This window comes from Lathyrus oleraceus, chromosome 2 (assembly GCF_024323335.1).
Source record: "Lathyrus oleraceus cultivar Zhongwan6 chromosome 2, CAAS_Psat_ZW6_1.0, whole genome shotgun sequence".
Taxonomy (NCBI): Eukaryota; Viridiplantae; Streptophyta; class Magnoliopsida; order Fabales; family Fabaceae; genus Lathyrus; species Lathyrus oleraceus.
In genome coordinates, this window is record NC_066580.1 from 467,685,699 (window position 1) to 467,707,280 (window position 21,582).

General features: G+C 30.9%; 2 protein-coding genes across 3 annotated transcripts; both read left to right on the forward strand.

Moving 5' to 3' along the window:
* The first annotated feature begins 2,367 nt into the window (after positions 1-2,367).
* Positions 2,368-5,315, forward strand: LOC127120454 (probable prolyl 4-hydroxylase 9). The gene is made up of 8 exons (XM_051050884.1): positions 2,368-2,623; positions 2,712-2,831; positions 3,203-3,360; positions 3,598-3,700; positions 4,272-4,367; positions 4,500-4,565; positions 4,697-4,816; positions 5,022-5,315. The coding sequence occupies exons 1-8, from the start codon at positions 2,492-2,494 to the stop codon at positions 5,112-5,114; spliced, it is 888 nt and encodes a 295-aa protein (XP_050906841.1). The 5' UTR covers positions 2,368-2,491; the 3' UTR covers positions 5,115-5,315.
* A 12,609-nt stretch (positions 5,316-17,924) lies between these two features.
* LOC127120456 (probable prolyl 4-hydroxylase 9) lies at positions 17,925-20,687 on the forward strand. 2 transcript variants are annotated; one of them, XM_051050886.1, is made up of 8 exons: positions 17,927-18,146; positions 18,232-18,312; positions 19,097-19,242; positions 19,384-19,486; positions 19,590-19,685; positions 19,802-19,867; positions 19,994-20,113; positions 20,416-20,687. In XM_051050886.1, the coding sequence occupies exons 1-8, from the start codon at positions 18,015-18,017 to the stop codon at positions 20,503-20,505; spliced, it is 834 nt and encodes a 277-aa protein (XP_050906843.1). In that variant the 5' UTR covers positions 17,927-18,014; the 3' UTR covers positions 20,506-20,687. The 2 variants fall into 2 exon arrangements, with proteins under 2 accessions (XP_050906844.1, XP_050906843.1); XM_051050887.1 differs by lacking the exon at positions 19,590-19,685 and having other exon boundaries at positions 17,925-18,146.
* The last annotated feature ends 895 nt before the right edge of the window (positions 20,688-21,582 follow it).

Below are 21,582 nucleotides of genomic sequence, written 5' to 3' on the forward strand. Positions count from 1 at the left end.
ATACCTTGATTTGATTGACCAGTTTCGTAACCTTAGTGAAGAAATTAGGTATGCTTTCATTGTCTTCCATCTGAAGCAATGCATACGTCCCTTTGTGAGTTTGTAACCCCACCTCTTTCACCTTCTCCCCGCCTCCAAACGACTTCTCCAGAATTTCCCATGCTTCTTTCACTGACTCTAAATCAATAACCTTTTCAAAGTTATCTGGATCAACACGTTGATGGATTATAAAGAGAGCTTTATAATCTTTCTTTTTCAATTCTTTATGTGCAACCCTTTCTTGACCCGTCATGTTTTCTTCAAGCGTTGTTACTCCTTCCTTCACAAGATCCCAAAGATCTTGATAACAGAACATAACGTTTATCTGCTTATACTAATTCTCATAATTCTTGTTCTTGAGAATCGGAAGATTCGTTGGAAAATGTCCGTCTGGATGATTCATTGTTATCGTGATTTTCTTCCCACAAATCGCTTAAACCGGAGCTCTAGATACCAGATGTTGGAAATCCACCACAACCTATGGAGAATTTCTATCAATCTTGATGAACAATATTGTTATCACCCACACAATAACAATGAAAAAGAGAAGAACAATTGAGAAAGAAAAGAAAGAACGATGGAGAAGAAGAATATTTTCTGTAGAGTTTCTCTCTACTCACAACCTGTGGAAAACTTCTTTATTTGCTTTGCAACTACAAAATTATGTGAATACAATGTTATAAATTCTCTATATTACAAGAATAAGGGTTACTCCCTCTATTTATAGGTTTAGATTAGCTTGCTCCCTAATCCAAAACCCAAAACTATAAAAGTGCAAAATAGTTAACACTATTAAAAATAGGCCTAAGTCGGAATCCTGTGTGAAGCAACATGCTTCGACACTTCGACATATTAATACAACTTAACATATTAGGTGATTCGACACTTTCTTACTTCTATCGAACAACCTGCTTCGACACAAGGAATTACAAGTCAACAATCCACTTCCGACTCAGCACTAGAAGTGGAAGATCTTCACACCCATCTAATTCAACCAATAATTCAACTAATATTATATTTCTACTTAAATAAATATTAATAGTTTATAGCATCAATGTTGTAACTCTCATGATAATTATTAATTCAATTAGATGGGTGCGAGGATTTGAACAAGTTGCCCTAATGGGTCTTGCCGCCCAATCCAAACCACATTTCACTCCTAGTTGAATTGATGGAGTACACGGCATATGCGAAATTGATCAATTGGAAAGAAAAATATAATTCTCCACAAATGCAAGGAGAATCTAATCTTCCCACTCCCGGGTCTTTGAACAAAAAAAAGGGAAATCACCCCTCTAACTCTTTGGTCCAAGCCTAAGGTATGTTTGGATTGGTGGTATGGGATGGAATGAAATGGAGTGGTTACTAATGAAATTCCATTGTTTGGATTTGTAAATAATTGATGAAATGGAATGGAACATGATCGAACTCATTCCATCCAATTCCATCCAAATCTTTATTTTTTTTCCATCCAATTTAGGATGTATGTGATGGAATGAGACATTTTTAATAAAGTAACCAAACAATAGAGTGAAAATCTATATTTCATTCCGCTTCGTTCCTTTCCGCTCCGTCATGCTCCATTCCGCTCCGATCCGTTATATTCCATCAATCCAAACATAACCTAAAAATCCTTTTATATATACCCCGACTGAAGAATAGACAAGAGTTCTCCAAATTTTCTTATAAAATCATAAACAAATTTTCTCATAACCTTACAAAAACTAGCCATCAACGCAACTAAATATCCTAAATACTAAAGCAACCCTATAAAAATAAAGTTATCTCTTGTAAATTTTTTAGCAAATAAATCTCTCAATATTTTTATAAAATATTCATCTTTACAACTTAATTCCTAAAATATATAAAGAATGAGCATCACTTTTGCTCATTTTCCATATTCAAAAGGTCAAATGTTTTTGGTATTTAGACCCAATACTTTTTATTTTTATTTTTTACTTTTTTATTTTTTAAATTATTTAGGATAAGTGTTACCATTTAAATAAATTATTCTTAATCAGTGGTTTTTTTTTACTATTATAAATGCAAAGTGATATACAATATAGCCATACTTATTAGTTTTGATTTTAAGTGTAAAACTAATTCAAAATGATATTTTTTTGCTACTCGCATTATATATAATTATATTTTTTTATCAACTAAGATATTAAATTTTATATATTTAAAAATTATGTATATATATTTATTGGTTTAAGACATTCTAAAATGAATTTAACTTCTAAAGTTCAGTAAAAAATATAGTAGTCTTTTTTTTTTCTTTTTTCTTTTGACTGAAACTAATGAAAAAAATGTATGTTCAAGTTTAAATAAGCGAGCGTGTAACCAAAAAAATTAAGCGGGCGCATACAGTCCCAACGAGAATCTTTATCGTTAACTTCTCAGCATTTGATTTGTAGAAAGAAAGCTAAAAATTCACTCTAACACAATCCAAATGAAATTCAAAGCGGTTAAATTAAATTGGAGATGGAAAACGAAGAAGTTCGGGTTACGTTCTGTTTTCCTCTTATGTATCTTCTTCTTCCTCGCTGGATACTCTGGTTCTAGATTCTTCCATCGCTCTCAGGTTTTCAAGATTTTAAGCTTTTTTTTTCTTTTTCTTTTGATTCACTGGAAATTGTTTCATGTAACGGATTGCTGGTTTTTTTTTCCAGGAAGATGAATATGACGTGAGAGCAAGATTGCTGGAAAAGTCGACGGAGGAGGAGGTGGAGCACCGTTTGTTGCAAGGTGGAGAGTCCGGTGATGATTTCATTACTTCTATTCCTTTTCAGGTTCGCAAATTGTTTCTTCAAGCAGTATAATTTTTCTGCTGATATGTTGTTATGCTAGATTAGTTGAAATCAGCGTTTCATCGATTTACAGCATTTTTTTCTTCCTTTTGTGTTTGAAGTAGCGCAATGTTAGTGCATTTAGTTGGTTGAATAATTGATTTTGGTGAATTTTTCAGTATATTTTGATTAAGATTAAGATTAGTTAAATTAATGCTATAGTGTGGCACTCTATTGCTATAGCTATAGAGTAGTAGAATTTGGATAAATCGCTATTGTTCTGCAGGGTTTTATAGGATCAGTATTAAGCACATGATGATTCTACTTTAGGGTTTATTTAACACTCAAATGTAATTTTGATTTGTGTTTCTCAGATTTTGAGTTGGAGCCCTCGTATTCTATATTTTCCTAATTTTGCAAATGCCAAACAATGTGAAAACATAGTTGAGATGGCAAAGGTAGGGCTTACACCATCACAATTGTTGTTACGCGAGGGAGAAACGGAGGAGAGTACGAAGGAAATCAGAACAAGGTAGTGCATATATGTTTTTTTGTCAGTTGAATAATTAAGAAATAGAAATCATCAAGAAATAAGCTCAAGTAATCCTTTCATTTACTTTTTTTATGGTCATATTGAACTCACGATTCACTTTAAATTGATGACGATCCTTTCATTTACCATCTCCTAAAATCTAACATACACATTATGTCATGGTGATTGTTCTGTTAAATCATATCAGGAGCTTATATATTCATCTTTTTCAAACAGCTCTGGTATATTTATCAACGCTACTCAGGACAAAACAGGTCTTTTGGAAGTCTTTGAGGAGAAAATAGCCAGAGTAACAAAACTTCCCAGGACTCATGGAGAGGTAACATTCCTATTATGGCCCTTGCCGCTTGCTCATTAAGAAGGAAATAATTTAAAAGGTTATCAGTTTCATTCCTTTAAGCTTCATTTAGTTACTTTTTGAATATATATCTCCATAAAACTTAGTTTACAGGTTTTTCGTTTTAGTACAACTAGCATTGTGAACATTACTTCTACGTAGTTAGTCTAGGGGAAGAGAAAATGGTGAGGGCTGATGGAAAATGTTGCCGTCCCTTCGAATTTCCATTATCAAACCAGCTAGTCCTTTTTTTTTCCGTTGTGTGTCTGTATTTTCTGCAAAACCTGTGCTTTGTTTTCATTTCCCCTACTAGGGACTTGGGTCACAAAATATTACAAGAGTGTTTTGCATACCAAAACAGGACTAGTACTTTTTATAACCTTATTTTACCTATGAAGATGCTCTGGAGTAATGCTGCATGAATGTTAGCTACTACGCCCTTCTTACACTTTTGTTTCAATTTTCCCCAAAACTAGAACTAAAATGTGTACTTATGAATGCAGTAAAGAATGTTAAGGCTTACTGTGTGAAATTTTATATATCTGTGTTTCAGGCATTTAATATCATCCGCTATAAGATCGGACAAAAATATGATTCTCACTATGATGCACTCAAGCCCAGTCAATATGGCCCAGGAGATTACCAAAGGGTACGTGACAACAAAACTCATACATTTCTATTTGCACTTGTTCTAATTCGTAATTTGGGACTATTAATGCCTCAAATTCATCATCTACCAATACCACCTGACTTGAAAAATAATTTTTTGGTTACCATGCAGGTAGCTTCGTTTTTGTTGTATTTAACAGATGTCCAAGAAGGTGGGGAGACCATGTTTCCATTTGAGGTAAAATCAAGTTTGTCACTACATTTTGATTCACTTAATATTTCTCATTTTCTCGTTTCTTTTTTTTTGGATCAAAATATTTCTCATTTTCTAGTTATGCACTTTAGTAATTGTGCATTGTTATTGTGTAGAATGGGTTGAACATGAACGGTAGCTACCGTTATAAGGATTGTATTGGTTTGAAAGTAAAGCCACGAAAAGGAGATGGAATTCTATTTTATTCCTTGTACCCTAATGGTACAATTGATCCGGTTAGTATTTTATTCTCTTCATGTTTGTTATAATCGTTTTATTTTATTAATCTTTTAGAAGAATAAAGAATGTTTTAATAACTATTGAATGTAAACTTAATATGAATCTAACAATATTTATTAGTTATGAATGCTAAATTTTAAAATAATTTTGCACTCACATATGCAAATTGTTTGACAATCTTTCTATGTAAATTTTTGACAGACCTCGCTCCATGGGAGCTGCCCCGTAATTAAAGGAGAGAAGTGGGTAGCTACAAAATGGATATGGAATCAAATAGTTGTCTACGATGATTAATGATTTATAGTATTTGCAATTGAGATTCAATGTATTACTTACCTGAATTGAGATACTCTCCTAAAAAAAATGGAAAATTTCATTAGAAAAATATATACATAAAAAATAAAACTGTCTTCTTTTCTTGATTACACACACTCAATCTATTTGTCTTTCAAATTGTGTCCATGTAACTGTGTCTATAAAAGTGCGTCCAAATGGCATTGTTCTTAGAGTAATTATTAATTATGATGTACATGTTTTTTTTTGGAAATGGAGAGGAAACATTGTTTCTATTTATGAAATTTATAGTTAAACATATATAAAATATGATTAGACACTCTAATTGTGTTAGAAGTAATTTATATTTAGTGATAATAATAGTATTAGTTTGTTAAACTTAACCTAGTTAGTTTAGGTTAACATTATTGCCTATGTGACATTATTGTTGTGTATATATAAATAAGTGTAGTTGTCAACAATAATATGCATTGAGTGTGTACAACAATGTGTGTGCAACAATTTTACTGCAATCATTTTTTTAAGAGTAGTGAAAGTTTGTTATTCTCTCTTCTCTCTTTTCTTCCATTTTTCATCTTCTTCATCTTGTGCATCAATAATTGGTATCTAGAGCTCCAGTTCAAATCCACAGGAAAACACGAGTGAACGATGAGGTGTTATGTGATTGATTTCGTTTCTTGAATTCGTGTTGAATTTTTTATCTGAATCGTAACAGAATCACATTTCTTGATTCTGCGGGATTGGGAAACACTAGTGTTTGGTGAGATCTGAGTGAATTGTACAAGGTTGAAGATGAACGGAAACGGTAATCTGAGTACTAAACTTCCAGTGTTTGATGGCAAGAATTGGAATCAGTGGATGATTCAGATGCGTGTGTTGTTTGGTGCTCAAGATGTTCTTGATCTCGTCAACGACGGTTACGTTCCAGTTGCACATCCAGAAAATGCAACGGATACGTAGAGGAATGCTTAGTGTGATCTGAGGAAGAAGGATCAGAAGGCGTTGTTCTACATCCACCAGTGTGTGGATGCGAATGTGTTTGAGAAAATCATTGATTTGACGATGGTGAAGGCTGCGTGGGACACACTGGTACGGTGCTACGACGATGATGTATCAGCGAAGAAGGTGAAGATTCAGTCTCTACCCAAGCAGTATGAGAATCTCAGCATGAAGAACAATGAGAAGGTACCTGACTACATCTCTAGAGTGATTCTGATCATAAATGAAATGAAGTCGTGTGGAGAAACTCTCTGAAGAAAATATCATAGAGAAGGTACTTAGATCACTTAATCATCAATTTGATTACATTGTTGTAATGAATGAACATTCTAAGGATCTTAGCACCATGAGAATTGAAGAGCTGTCAAGTACCTTCACAAATAAGTAGAGTATCATTTGCAAACTGAAGTATCATTTGTCATATGCTTTCTCAAAATCAACTTTGAGAAATATACAACTCTTCTTGCTTTTGAATGCTTCATCAATTAATTCATCAACTACCATAACCCCATCTAACATTTGTCTTCCAGGGATGAAAGCATATTGATTAAGGAAAATGATACTACTGAGAATTTTTTTTAATCTAGACACCAAAATTTTGGATATGATCTTGTATAGACTGCCTACCAAACAAATTGGCATATACTATTTGTTATGGGTGAGAATGAGGAATTGGATGATATCGTGGCAAAGGATAAGAAAATAAGGCGCAACAATAGAATAAAAAAGAAGCATCCAATGTGGACCCAGTTTGTTAGTAAGTGAGAGCATATTAGTAGTGGGTAGCTCTAAGCGTGTGGGTGTGAATTTGTATGAGATATTCTCTCCCTCTCTCTCTCTCTCTCTCTTATTCATCACATGCAAACCTTTCTCTTACCCATTGTATTTCTTTCCCTTTAAGAAAACTTATATGAATCGTACTGCATCTATTTCTCTATCCATCCATTTTGATATTATTCTCTGACTACTGTTACCTAGATTTTACTGTCATTACACTATTCCAAACCTATAGGGTTCTTATTTTTAGGTATCAAGGTTAAGAATGAAGATGTAAAAGTCTTAGGAAGCGTAGCATTAACGTGGAACTCCTATAACAATCCTAACACATCACTCTTCAACACACTCCAACTCCTTTTTAAGAATTCCAGATTGAATCCATCTGGCCCTGGACTCTTGTTACCATCACAATTCCACACTACAACCTTAATTTATTCTACTGAAAAAGGTTCCTCAATAAGCTGAGATTGAACATTGGTTAAACCTTTAAAATTAATCCCATCCAAAGTAGGTATGTTATTATCATGTTCCTTAAACATTTTTTCAAAGAAACTGAACAATAAATTTATAGAACTAGTGCTCCACATAATTATAGAACATTAATGATGAAATAGATATGGCATTTTCACTCAGAACATATCCCTAAATAGTCATCCCCTTTTAACCTAAACAATACATTTATAGAACTAGTGTTCCACATAATTATAAGACCCCCAGATCGACCTAAAAAATTACTAGCAGACCAATCCATAACACTATTATACCATAAGCTACTAATCAAATAACTACCTACAAATTTAAACTTATATTCTTGAATTAAACAAATTTCAGCTTTACCTGTCAAAAGAGTTTCTCTGACCCTTCTTCTCTTGACCTTATCCCCCCCCCCCCCTTTATGTTATATGAGACAAGATTCATAATGGATTCTTCTTTGACACCTTCCTGCTACCCTTCTCAACTCTATCTCTGTCTCTAGTTTCCTAGTCTTTAATCTTCTGCGCAGTTGAAGGTTTGTTTTGTATCCCAATAACACCCAAATTTGAGATTTCCTCCCAAACTCTGTGGCTAACATTTGAATCTAGATTGGACCAAAATATCTTAGTTCCTTGTAATATATATGAGTCAGAAAAAGAATCACAAAATAATATGGATCCTCCCGAGAATCTCTCTTCACTATCCTCTTGAATATTTACAGAAGTAACAACTTACTTAACCGATTTATTCACTTATGCTCTTTTCTCCATTTGTATTAACTTCAGAGTCTTTGGTATCATGCCTGAGTCCCTCGAGTTCACTACACAAATGGGGTCAAATAGATATTTCATTTGGACAACGAGTATCGAAGATCTTGGGTCTTTGTCTCCAGAATCATCTTCTGACTCGTTTGAATTACCGAAATCCTTATTTGTTCTTCTTCCTCGGGTTGAATAATTAAAAGATATTTTTTACCTTTTCTACGGGAGATGTCCTTCAATAACAAATTGTCCTTCTTTCCTTCTGCCATGATTCAGATCATTACTAAAGACCTTAATACTAGAAGAATTAGCTTCATTGTAGACCACAACAACATTGTTTAGTTCTTCCTCAATTTCAATTCCCTGTTTAAGACTGGCTTCCTATCCAATACTTGATATGTCCTCCTTAGACCCCTCTCATCCTCCATACCATAATCCTATGAGCTTGGTTCAGATTCACTATCAATGTCAATTTAATTATATCTCTCCTTTTGCTTCATATCTATCCTTAAATGACCATGAGAATCCTCGACCATCTTAACTTTGAACATTTGGTTGTTGATCTTGACATTAAAAATCTCGTTAATTACCATCATACAACTGGTTTGATCATGAACCTAGCCACATCTATACACTTCTTCTTGGAGGCAGAATTATCAGAGTAATTGTAATGACCTAGAGGTGATGACATGCATTCAAAGAAATCTATAGACCACACGTGAAACGAGACTCCGTAACATCTTATCCACATCAGTCTCTCCGTATCCATATCTAACTCCTCCCATCTACGAATTTCTGAAAACCACTATCCCCACTAATCTCGAGCTTCTTCTATTAGATCTAAAATCTCTCAGCTATCTACCTCCTCCAAAAGACAAAGATTTGATCCGAATGGCGTGACTTTAATTCTTTAATACCCTTTTACAATAATTTTTTTTTGAATGTTATATGACAATCCAGGAACTAAGTGTTGGTGTAAGCCCTAGAGATCAATACTTTTGGTACTTGTATCGAATTATTTATTAATAATAAAAGGATTTTTATTTATTATGTTTGTTTAATAAAGTCCCTAGAATAGATAGTCCATTTAATGTATCAAGTGTGACTTAATCATGAGATCCCATTAAACATAAGGACACTATTCTTAAAGTATCTGTAGTCAAGCTTTGTTGTGAAGTGAGATAACATTAAAGCATTAAGACTATTATGTATATAGACTGGTGATCACATCTCATGGATCATGGATAAGAAGTTACCAAGTCTTAAACATAGGGATGAATACTAGGAGTAATATTTATACTGGATTGTCCCGCTATGAGAATACCATATAGAATGTTATGCAAAATGTCATAAGTTATTCTCATGGTGATAGTGGTGTATACCACCCTTCGACCTGAAACCACTATGGATCCTAGATGTAGAGTCGGGTGCTTTATTATTGATCAAACATTGTCCATAATTGGATGACCATAAAGACAGTTGATGGGTACTCCAAGAAGCATGCTGAGGGACATGAGTGACCTAGATGGAATTTGTCCATCCTGCGTAATAGGATAAATGTCTACGGGCCCAATATTGAACTGGACAAGGATGACACAATCTATGTCTTGTGTTCAATATATACATAGGGGCAAAAGGGTAATTATACACATAATTATTATCACAGAAGGATTTGTCAGATCACATGACATTTTCGTGTCTTAGGTAGCAGTGATGTGCTGCTAGATACCGCTCACTGTTTATTATGTTAAATACGTGATTTAATATAATTGTTAATGTCACGAAAACCTATAGGGTCACACACAAAAGGACGGATTGATGAGAGATAGAGTAAATAAGGAACACCGTAAGATACGGTGCACTTAAATGAATTGTAGAACATCGTAAGGTACAGTGTACTTAAGTAGAATACGAAATATGGTAAGGTACCACGCGCTTAAGTGATTTGGCATATCATAAGATATGTGCCACATACACTTAAGTGTGCTTTTTAGCTTTCAGCCCACACAAGTGATTCTATAAATAGAACCCTTATGCAGAAGCATTTGTACAGTTGAAATTTTATTTCTCTCTCTCTCACACACGCACGTACACTTAAAGCCTTCATTCGTAGCAGCTAGCACTGAGATTGAAGGAATTCGTTCGTATGGACTGAATAGAGGCGTTGTCACCATTCAATGTTCGTGATCACTCCTTAGATCTGCATCAAAGGTTTCAATCACCGCAAGAGGTAACGATTCTATCACTGATCATGTCCATTCGTAAGGATCACTAAAGGAGAAAATTTTAATTTCCGCTGCGTTTTGGATCGATATTCTCCTTCACTAAGACCTTACCTACATAAGCATTCATTCTCTGACATTGATCTAGATCAGTTGAGAAAACCAGATGAGTTGGTGCTTGACGAGGAAGATCTTCCTTGTTGTTAATGACCACGTCGAAAAAAGATTTAGATCCAACAATAAAACCCTTTGAATTATGAGCAAAAGATTTTGAGAAATTCCTAGGGTTTGTTCCGATGTTTTTCTTGTTGGCGACCTCATTAGGGTGAACCTGCTCTCTTTGGAACCTAGGAATGTTAGCGTAAATCTTTTTTCTCTCCAATATGTATGTTGTAAAGTCGTAATGCTAACATCCTTTCATCTTCCACATCCACAAATCTCGCAATTCCAAAACTTCTACTTGACTTGTTTTTCCTTGGAGGAATAACAAGTTCCACTAGATCTCCATACTTCTTGAATAAACTAAAGATCTCTCTAGCTCTACATCCATCTGGGAACTCGAAAAAGTAAATAGATGATATCTTCCTAGACTCATCGTTGATCTTAGATCAAAAATCTTCATCAACGAAAATATTTCATCTTTGAGTCAGGTTCTTAAATACGTTTCCCTTATGCCTGACCTTTTGCCACTTCGTGCAAAGCTGAGAAAAAGGAGTGAGGTTCTTAGAGAACCAAATCTAGATTATCGGATCACCTAGGGTTAGGTGAAAAGTGAAAAACGACCAAGAAATTAGGATATGAAAGGAAAATTAGGGTTTCAAAAGGTCAATTTATAGAAGAAAATGGTGAATCGAAACGATTAGGGTTTCAAAATCGGAAGATTTAGGGTTCCTAAAAAGGGAAAAAGTTGGTTAGGGTTGAAAAGATGAGAGAATTCTATAGAGAAGGTGAGACATCTCTCTCTAGAAAAAAATAAATATTTCATATAAAAAATCAAGAGTATAATCCCTTTACAAGCCTTAATAGAAATAATTTTTTTCACTAGTGTTACTTTCTAGTTTTTTCCTTTGAGTTTTAGCCTATTTGTTTAAAAAAAAACTGATCTCCCTATTTTGTGAAAAAAGAAACATTAAAACTTGTTTTAACAAAATGTAGATTTTAATTAAAAATGATGAGGAATTGTTTTTTACGTTGTTCCTTTTGTCATAGTATAATAAAAGCACACACAAACACGTCCTAAATAGAAGAATAAGCATACCCACTTGCTAGATTGGATTAATGAATATCACATTTACCATCGTTGCAAGTGTTATTCTCGTGGCTTCATAAAAACTTATTTTTTTTACTAATATTAACAACATTGCTACTTTCACATCAAATATTTTACACCAAAGTATTATTCATTATTTATACACTCAACCAATCTCATATGTATCATTAACCAAATTATAAATTATATTAACTAATTTATATTTAATTAATCAATTTTATTTTATGGGTTAAATACGTTTTTATCCTCATAAATATTATCGTTTACACTTTTAATCTCTCAAACAATTTTCTTCAAAGAATGGTTTTTCTAACATTTTTCATCCACACTTTTGATCCCTCATGTTAACGTCTATTAACAGAAGTTGACGTGATATTCCACGTGATTTTTTTTTGATGATTAGGCTTGCACGTTACAGTGTCAATGTTACAAAGATGCTGACATAACATACCACGTGACTAAGATCAAAATTATACTTGATTTCATAAAAATTTGAAGTTAATCTATAACTTAAGTCGTAGCTAATCTGTAACAAATTCAAGAACTAGAAAAATTTATCATGCAAGAATCAGGAATGCAATCGTACAAAATCATCAGTTTCACAACTCCATCTACCTATAGTTGGTAATAAAATATCATCATCCTTCTATGTAGCATGAACACACTCTTTGCATAATATTGATTTCTCTACTAAAATCTCTTCTAAGAACTTTAGCATTGTACCTCACCAAGTCCTATGTCGTATCGTGAGTATAATGATAATAGTCAATAGAAGAAGCAACTATTTCATGTATTTATGCCACGTTGTTTCTGATTATATGGTATCCATTTCTCAAGCCAAACTCTTCCATGTTGTGAATCACTTCAAATGGAAGTCTTGTTTGAGGATGATAATCGAGATCAACTGAAGTTGGAAATCGCTGCATGTTCTGAATCTCTTGCAGTCTAGAAACCTCCATATAATTTTTCCTCAAATGATCTTTCAAACTTCTAAGATTGTATATAAACTTGAAAGTGCCGCACTTACCAAGAGGAAACGGGTCATCACATTGAGATCTATGACCTCTCTTATTGTTATAACCTGGATAATCTTCTTGCTTGAAATTCACAAGAAAACACAATCACATCACCCACCAAAAGTATTTGATGATCACTACAACAATGTTTGAAGCAAAAGCAAAAGCTTTAGCGAGGGAAAGGGAGAATGAGAAATCGCCATCACCCAAAAGTATTTGATGATCACTACAACAATGTTTGAAGCAGAAGCAAAAGCTTTAGCGAGGGAAAGGGAGAATGAGAAATCGCCATCACCCACCAAAAGTATTTGATGATCACTACATAATTTGTGATCCATTTTGGAAACTCTCTTTCATCTTCTTCTTGATAATACTCACTAATCCATTGATCATCATTTTTATTTTGAGTTTAAAATGCATGAAAATCAATACAATATATTGTATTTTCATCGAAGAAATTGCTGGAAGTTGTGACTCATGAATGGTTCAAAATAAAAGGGAATAGAACACTAATATTTAAATTGTATTTTTGTGTTTTGTGTTTGCATTTGAATTCTGACGTGTTTGTATTACTATATTAGAATGACGTGTTTAAATTACCTAAGGATTGGTTAGGAATTAACTATAAATTAACTACCATTTATGGGTTTAGATATGGTGTTAATATAAAACATTTAAAATGGAAACAATTGACAAGTGACATCCATGTCAGCATTTTTGCCACGTGTATGCCACGTCATCAAAAAATATTTCACATGGCATGCCTAGTAAACCTCTGTTAGTGGAAACTAATGGGAGAAATCAATTTTTGAGACTAAAAAGTTTGCATGGACCATTATTTAAAGAAAAATTTTAGAAAGACTAAAATTGAATGTTGATATATTTATGAGGATCCCTAACATATTTAACCCTTATTTTATCGTTTAAAATTACTTAAATGTGAATACACATATTAACCAAACTATGCAACAATAACTTCTAAACTTATCCCACTAAGTGGGGTCCAACTACATGAATTAACTTTCGCCATAATATTTTATCAAAGAATCATGTTTCTATCCAAATTATTAATCTCCATATTTTTCTTAATAACTTCTCTGGTAGTCTTTTTTAGATCTTCCCATTCCTCTAATTGTTTTCCTTCTTTCCATATGATCTACACTCCTTATTACTGATCTTCTTTCCACATGCTCAAACCAGTTAAGTCAATTTTCCATCATCTTCTCCATTATAGACGCTACCCTGACACTCTTTAATATTTTCATTTCTAATTCTATCATATCGAGTCTTATCACACATCTACCGCAATATTCTCATATCTGCTACACTTACTTTATTCTCGTATTGATATTTAAATGTCCAACATTTTGTCCTGTACAAAATCTCAAATCTTACCGCCTAAAACCTTGTTTTTATTTTATAAAGTATTTCTCTTTTCAACTTAATTCCTAAAGGCAATTTTGATCATCACTTTAAAATTCATTTTATTGGTCTCTTAATTTTTTTTAATTTTTTTTTAATCTTCATACCATTTTGAGATCAAACTTTAATCACATAACAATTTCGTTGATGATGTGTCACTGTCATATATATATATATATATATATATATATATATATATATATATATATATATATATATATATATATATATATATATATATATATATATATATAATATAATTAAATAGTGATTTCATCTCTCTTATTTTTATTAATATTAAAATTTTTAAAAACAATATTTAATCATGTAATTTGGACCTAATTTTGACATAATTTAGACATAAAAATGTTTTTTATTTTTAATGTTAATAAGTTATTATAAATAAATTATATACTTAAAAATATTGATATATAATAACCTAAAATATTAATATACATTATCAAATGAACTATTAATATTTGGTCTGAAATTGTTGGTGATTAAAATCCAAAAAAAACGAAATAGATGACAAATAAATAAAATTTTATAGTGGGGATTAATATATATATATATATATATATATATATATATATATATATATATATATATATATATATATATATATATATATATATATATATATAAAGACCAAAATTGATTGTTTCTAAAATATATAAACAATGATAGCTTTTGCTCATTTCCCATATTAAAAATACTCAAATATATATATATATATATATATATATATATATATATATATATATATATATATATATATATATATATATATATATATATATATATATATATATATATATATATATATATATATATATATATATATATATATATATATATATATATATAATTTTGTTAAGAACGAAGATATACCATTTGAATAAATGAATAACATATTTGAATAAATGGAAATCTTAACGAATATTTCAAAAGTATTTTTCAGAGCTTAAAGAGTATATATTTTTTCTAAATGTATGTATTCAATGTCTTAAAAATTTGAATAATTAATATATTTTTAAAGAAAAATCATGTGAAATTTTTAAAGAGTAATGTCTACTTAGCATCACCCTTTAATAAATTATCCTTTTTAATTATTGAGAATTTTCTCTTTTCCATACATGTAAAGTGAAAATAATATATTCCAATTATGGTATTTTATGGTTCGGGAGATTAGCCTTTATAGTTGTGTATAGATGATACCCGGTTTATAAAAAAAAAAGTGAAAATAATATATAGAATAATTAGATGATATAAGTAAAACTAATTTTTTTTCTCCGTATAAATCGAATAGTGTAAGACCATAATAGTAGGCAAAACTTTCGCTCAAGAGACCCATAATTTCTAATTAAGCTCGTGTCCAGGGTACTGGATTCGAACCCATAATTTCTAATTAAGCTCGTGTCCAGGGTACTGGATTCGAACCCATAATTTCTAATTAAGCTGAAAGAGACCCCACAATCTTATCCAAGTGCTTTTGAATAATATTTTACTATTCTTAAATATAAGCGAAAATGAATTAAAATAAATAAACTTAAGAGTAAAGGAAGTAATAATTAATAGGCTAAATTATACTTTTGATATCTCAATTTTACCTAAGTCACAATATTAATTCTTCTATTTTAAATTCAAATTATTTTGATATCTTTCACGTTTTTTATAGGAAATCAATGAGATTTCGTTTTTAACTTATATTTTTATCTATAAAGTTTAATGATATATTTATATAATTTGATTTGTTATATTTTAGAAAAAAAATGTCATTTAAAAAATAGAAACATCATTAATTTTAAGTGTAAAAGTATGAGAAGGGACCAATTGTTTAAATTTAAAATATGAGAAATTTTGTGAATCAAGTAAATAAAGTGATCAAAATTAAAATAAAATTCATCTTAAAACAATTTTTTTTTTATAAAATGTTACAATGTGAAAAACATAGAAATACAAATTCTTGTAACAATATTTGAATGGGATATTGTTAGAAATGAAATAACTCGATCAATCATATCATATCATATACATAAGCATTCTTCATTCTCTGACATTGATCTAGATCAATTGAGAAAACCATATGAGTTGGTGCTTGACGAGGAAGATCTTCCTTGTTGTTAATGACCACATAGAAAAAAGATTTAGATCAAGTAGTAAAACCTTGTGAATTTTGAGCAAACGATTTTGAAAAATTCCTAGGGTTTATTCTGATGTTTTTCTTGTTGACGATCTGATTAGGGAGAACCGGCTCTCTTTGGAACCTAGGAATATTAGCGTAAATCTTTTTCTCTCCAATATGTATGTTGTCAAGTTGTAATGCTAACATCCTTTCATCTTCCACATCCACAAATATCGCAAATCCAAATCTTCTACCTGACTTGTTTTTCTTTGGAGGAATAACAAGTTCCACCAGATCTCCATGCTTCTTGAATAAACTAAAGATCTCTCTAGCTCTACATCCATCTGAGAACTCGGAGAAGTAAATAGATGATATCTTTCTAGACTCATCGTTGATCTTAAACTTCGTGTTTAGGAACGTGTACTATAGTACTCTGTCGAAACCTTGTTCATTGTCATCAGTAGGTATATGGTGAACTTTATTAGACATTATATGACGTGTTTCATCCAATTAAAGTGTTAGAAATGTGCATAAGTTATATTGAATTGTGTTATGATTTTTAATAATTGAAAAACTATAAAAAAAAAATTATTTGGAACACAACCTAGCAAACATTACTCGACACATATATCAATTTGATTTGATTTTGAATATGAAATAGCGGGATGCACGATGAACACAATTCATTAAAATTTGAACGAATTGGGTATCGAGTTAGATAAAATCTGATCCAATTCAATTTGTATACACCAGTAGATACATAGACACAAACTCAAATTTACGATATCTCACTTATTCACCTTTAAAATGGTGAATTATTATACTACTTTTTTTGACAGAGTCATTAGACTACTTGAAATTAAAAAAAAAATTGAGATTTGAGAGTCAAGTTTATTTTAAAATCAAATTAAATAGAAATCATATATTTATGATTAAAATCTAATAATTATAATTTATTTATTTTAAAATCAAATTAAATAGAAATGATATATTTATGATTTTGGTTGTGAATATAAAACTAATATCCAGTATTATATTTTTGTAAACTAAGATATCAAAATTTTATATTTTATAAATTAATTTATATCAAAACAAAATTATAAAAATTCTTCTTGTAATATTTTCTGTATATCTTGTTTATCTTGTGTTGGAGTAATTTGTTTTCGTTATTAATATATATTTTTTTAGTGAAAATTTTAGATAAATAATCAATTTTTTAAATTTTAATACAAATTAATCAAAAAATTTGCATAATTCTCTATATTTTTTTTCATTTTTTTCCAGCTTCATGCAGGTTTAATGATGAGATTTATCCACGGAATTTTATTATTTTTATACTCGTAGATAAATTTGCAGAAAAATCCACATGTAATATCTAATTTGTAGAAAAATTTAAAAGTAAATTAAAAAAATAAAAATAAAAAGTAAAAGACATCCATTGAATTTGTTCTTTCTCTTTAATCTATCCTTTTGTTTGAAACATGATTATATTAAAATTTATGTGAAAAAATTGGTTAATTTGATACTAAAATTTTAAAAAAAAAATTATTTAAATAAAATTTCCATTTTGATCGTTTCAAAAAAATAAAAAAAAATAATTTATTTGATTTCCCACGTTGCAAAACTAATTTAGATTAAAACTTAATTATTTAGCTTTTAAATAAATTATTTTTATATCCATAAAAATAAAAATTCTTTTGACTGAAATTAATAATCACTTTTTTCTTTTGACTGAAATTAAGCGGGCTCAAACAGTCGGAACCATGCTCGCTTCATTCCTAATGCATTAATAGGAAAATAGCATTTGATCTGAAGATCACGCAGCACAATCCAAATGAAAGGAGTATCGATTAAAGAAAATTGGAGGAGGAGAACGAACAAGTTCGAGTTACCTTCTCTATTACTCTTATGCATCTTCTTCTTTCTCGCTGGATTCTATGGTTCCAGATTCTTCCATCACTCTCAGGTTTTCTTTTTCTCAATCCTAATCACATTCTTCAAGATTTTAAGCTTTTTTTTTCTCTTTTGATTTCCGAAACGGTGTCTTGCAGGAAGATGAATATGGCCTAAGAGCGAAATTGTTGCATGCCGGAGAGTCCGGTGATAATTTCATTACTTCCATTCCTTTTCAGGTTTTAGCAAATTAGTTTTCGAGCTTTCATAATTTAGTGTTTGAATTCGGGATATGTTGTTTTGCTAGGTTAGTTGAAATCAGTGTTTCAACCGTTGAGATGATCACGGCATTTTATGATTATTTTAGTGTTTGAATTAGCGCAGAAATATCGCTGCATTTAGGTGGTTGAATATTTGATTTTGACAAATTTTTCATTATACTTTGATCAGGTTCTCTAAATAGAGGTTATAGTGGCGTTATAGCGCTATAGTTCAGTAGAATTAGAATAAACCATAAAGTGGCACTACATAATATAGTTTTAAATTGCGATTGTAGAAGACGATGTGAATTTTGCGATTATTATGTTCGCTGTGAAGTGTGTTGTGCTGCAGCGAGACTATTGACTCAGAGAGACTCTTAAATTGAAATTTTAATTTCTTGCGAGTAGAATTGAAATAACCTGACCAAAATCATAGACGTGAGTCATAATGCTAGTTTAATGTCGTCGTGGAGACTACTGCAACAACAATATTGTGGCCGCAATTGGGTTGCTTTAAAACCATGCAAAACACTATTACGAAGTCGAGTTCGGTCAAACCGCTATTTTTTTTTCAGCAATTGGGTTTGTTATCACTGAATTTGATTCTGTAGACGTTTTAAGCATTCCTTTTAATGAGATAAAGCTTGGTTGTTGTTGTTATATTCCTTGAATATATGATCATTATTAAGCATGTGATGTGATTCATCATCATGGCTGATTTGTGCTTTGACATTTGGATGTAACTTTGATTTGTGTTTCTCAGATGTTGAGTTGGAACCCTCGCATTCTATATTTTCCCAATTTCGCAAGTGCGAAACAGTGTAATAGCATAATTGAGACAGCAAGGGCAGAAGGGCTTACACGATCAACAGTGGCAACAGTGTCGGGTATAAGTGATATCAGAACAAGGTAGTGTACATGTTCTTGCAATAGAATATTTAACTACATGGCTTTTTAACAATGTTCAATGGTTAACGTAACAGTGTGATTTCATCATATGCTTATTAAGTTTTAAATCAATAGAAGCTTATATATTCTTCTGTCAAACAGCTATGGTGCATCAATTAGTGCTTCTGAGGACAAAACAGGTGTTTTAGATCTCATTGAAGAGAAAATAGCAAGAGCAACAAAACTTCCTAGGAATCATGGAGAGGTAACATTCATTCATATTATGCTTTTTAACTTCACTTAGTTCAAGTTTTAGTCCTTTTTTTGGGGATGGTTTCTAAATTTTATGAGGAATCACATTGTTTCAGATATTTAATATTATCCGCTATAAGGTCGGACAAAAATATAATCCTCATTATGACTCGTACTATAGTGCTAAGGATGATCCACAAGAGAGTCGAAGGGTATGTAAGAATAAAATTCATATATTTTTAGTTCTAATTCGTAATTTATATCATGTAATTGGTTTCTTATCGGATTAATCTATCCATGTATTATTTTTTACACCATGAACATGCAGGTAGCTTCATTTTTGGTGTATTTAACAGATGTCTCAGAAGGTGGGGAGACAAACTTTCCGTATGAGGTAAATTCCAGTTTATCATTACATCTCAATTCACTAAATATTTCACATATTTTTATTCTTTTCGAACAACATATTTTTCATTTTCTAGTCACACACTTTAGTAATTTATGCATTGTTATTGTGTAGAATGGGTTGAACATGGACCTTGGCTATCATTTTACGGATTGTATTGGTTTGAAAATAAAGCCACGAAAAGGAGATGCGATTCTATTTTATTCTTTGTTCCCTAATGGCACAATGGATCGGGTTAGTACTTTACTCTCGTTATAATGGATGTATCTGATCTATACATAATACATAATACATCTAAATTGTTTATCTAAAAAGTAAACTTAGATGAAGTAATTTTTTATTGATCTTCTAAAAGAATAAAGAAGTTTTTTTAATTCATAAAGTGACTTGAATTTAAGTAAGCATAGTAATTACTCCTCCAAAATGAGTTGATATCTTGTTATGGTATGAAGAAGGTTATGTATGATACAATTCAAAATGATTTTGCACTCAAATATGTAGGTTGCTTGACAATCTTTGTATATAATTTTTGACAGACATCACTCCATGGGAGCTGCCCTGTAATTAAAGGGGAGAAGTGGGTAGCTACAAAGTGGATACGGAATCAATTACATTACGATGATTAATGATGATATAGTACATGCAACAAAGATTCAATGTATTACACAAGTTGAAATACTCTCCAAATGAAATGGAAAATTTGATTGGGTGAGATGTAAACATAAAAATAAATAAAGGATTCCTGTGATGAATTCAAAAGAAATATATATTTTTATAATGTATAGAAATATAAATAGTTTTTTTTATTCATATTGTTACTTTGAGTTTAGGATTTTGTTTTCAAAAAATAAATATATAGAAATAATTGGTCTTTTTAAATTGTGAATTTTTTTAAACTTGTTTTAAGAATTTATAGATTTTTTTTATTAAAAAGATATACTTATCAATCATGAATTGTTTTTTATATTGTTGTCAGTCACTTATATAACAAGTAATTTAACTAATTTAACCACCTAATTACTTTCAATACAAATAACTAACTAAAACCTTCTAGACTTGAGTTTCCCTTCAACACTCCCTCTTAATTCTAAGTCACTACAGTAAATTATATTGATCATGCTTCTTGTCTTTTTGAATTTTTTAATCTTGAGTGTTTTACTTAGAATCTTCTACTTGATCATTTGTTCTTCATTATGATAAAGTAAACTTGCCCTTGATTACTTGATATCTAAAAAAATACATTTGGTTTCAATGTGTTTTATCATTCCATGAGCTATCAGAATTCTTTATAACATTAATTAATGATTTGTTTTCTACCGTTAGTTCAACTATTCATCTTTTCCTATCATTAATTCAATAAGAGAAAATTGCAACTACACTTCTTAACAAGTTTCATTATGGTTATAACAAATTCAAGGATAGGGAAGTAACTTAGACCTCCTAAATCAGTCATATAAAATTCAATATTCATGCTGAACTTTGGATTCTCAATCTCATTGTGATTGATTCCATAAGTAGATAATGAACATATAGACACATTATATCGAGATTGTCTTGATTCAAGACTTTCATATAGATTCCATGTTCAAATGTACAGTTGAAATATCCAATCTTCTTTAAGAACTAATCAATCCTCTTGTCCCATGCTATAAGAGCTTGTTTCAATCTATGGAGTGTATTATCAAGCTACAAAACACTATCTT

Excerpts from the sequence above, each read along its gene's own strand:
- LOC127120456 (XM_051050886.1), top strand. The coding sequence starts at position 18,015 with ATGAAAGGAGTATCGATTAAAGAAAATTGGAGGAGGAGAACGAACAAG. Across the intron at positions 18,147-18,231 it reads GATTCTTCCATCACTCTCAG|GAAGATGAATATGGCCTAAG; the intron begins GTTTTCTTTTTC and ends GGTGTCTTGCAG. Across the intron at positions 20,114-20,415 it reads CTAATGGCACAATGGATCGG|ACATCACTCCATGGGAGCTG; the intron begins GTTAGTACTTTA and ends AATTTTTGACAG.
- LOC127120454 (XM_051050884.1), top strand. The coding sequence starts at position 2,492 with ATGAAATTCAAAGCGGTTAAATTAAATTGGAGATGGAAAACGAAGAAG. Across the intron at positions 4,566-4,696 it reads AGACCATGTTTCCATTTGAG|AATGGGTTGAACATGAACGG; the intron begins GTAAAATCAAGT and ends GTTATTGTGTAG. Across the intron at positions 4,817-5,021 it reads CTAATGGTACAATTGATCCG|ACCTCGCTCCATGGGAGCTG; the intron begins GTTAGTATTTTA and ends AATTTTTGACAG.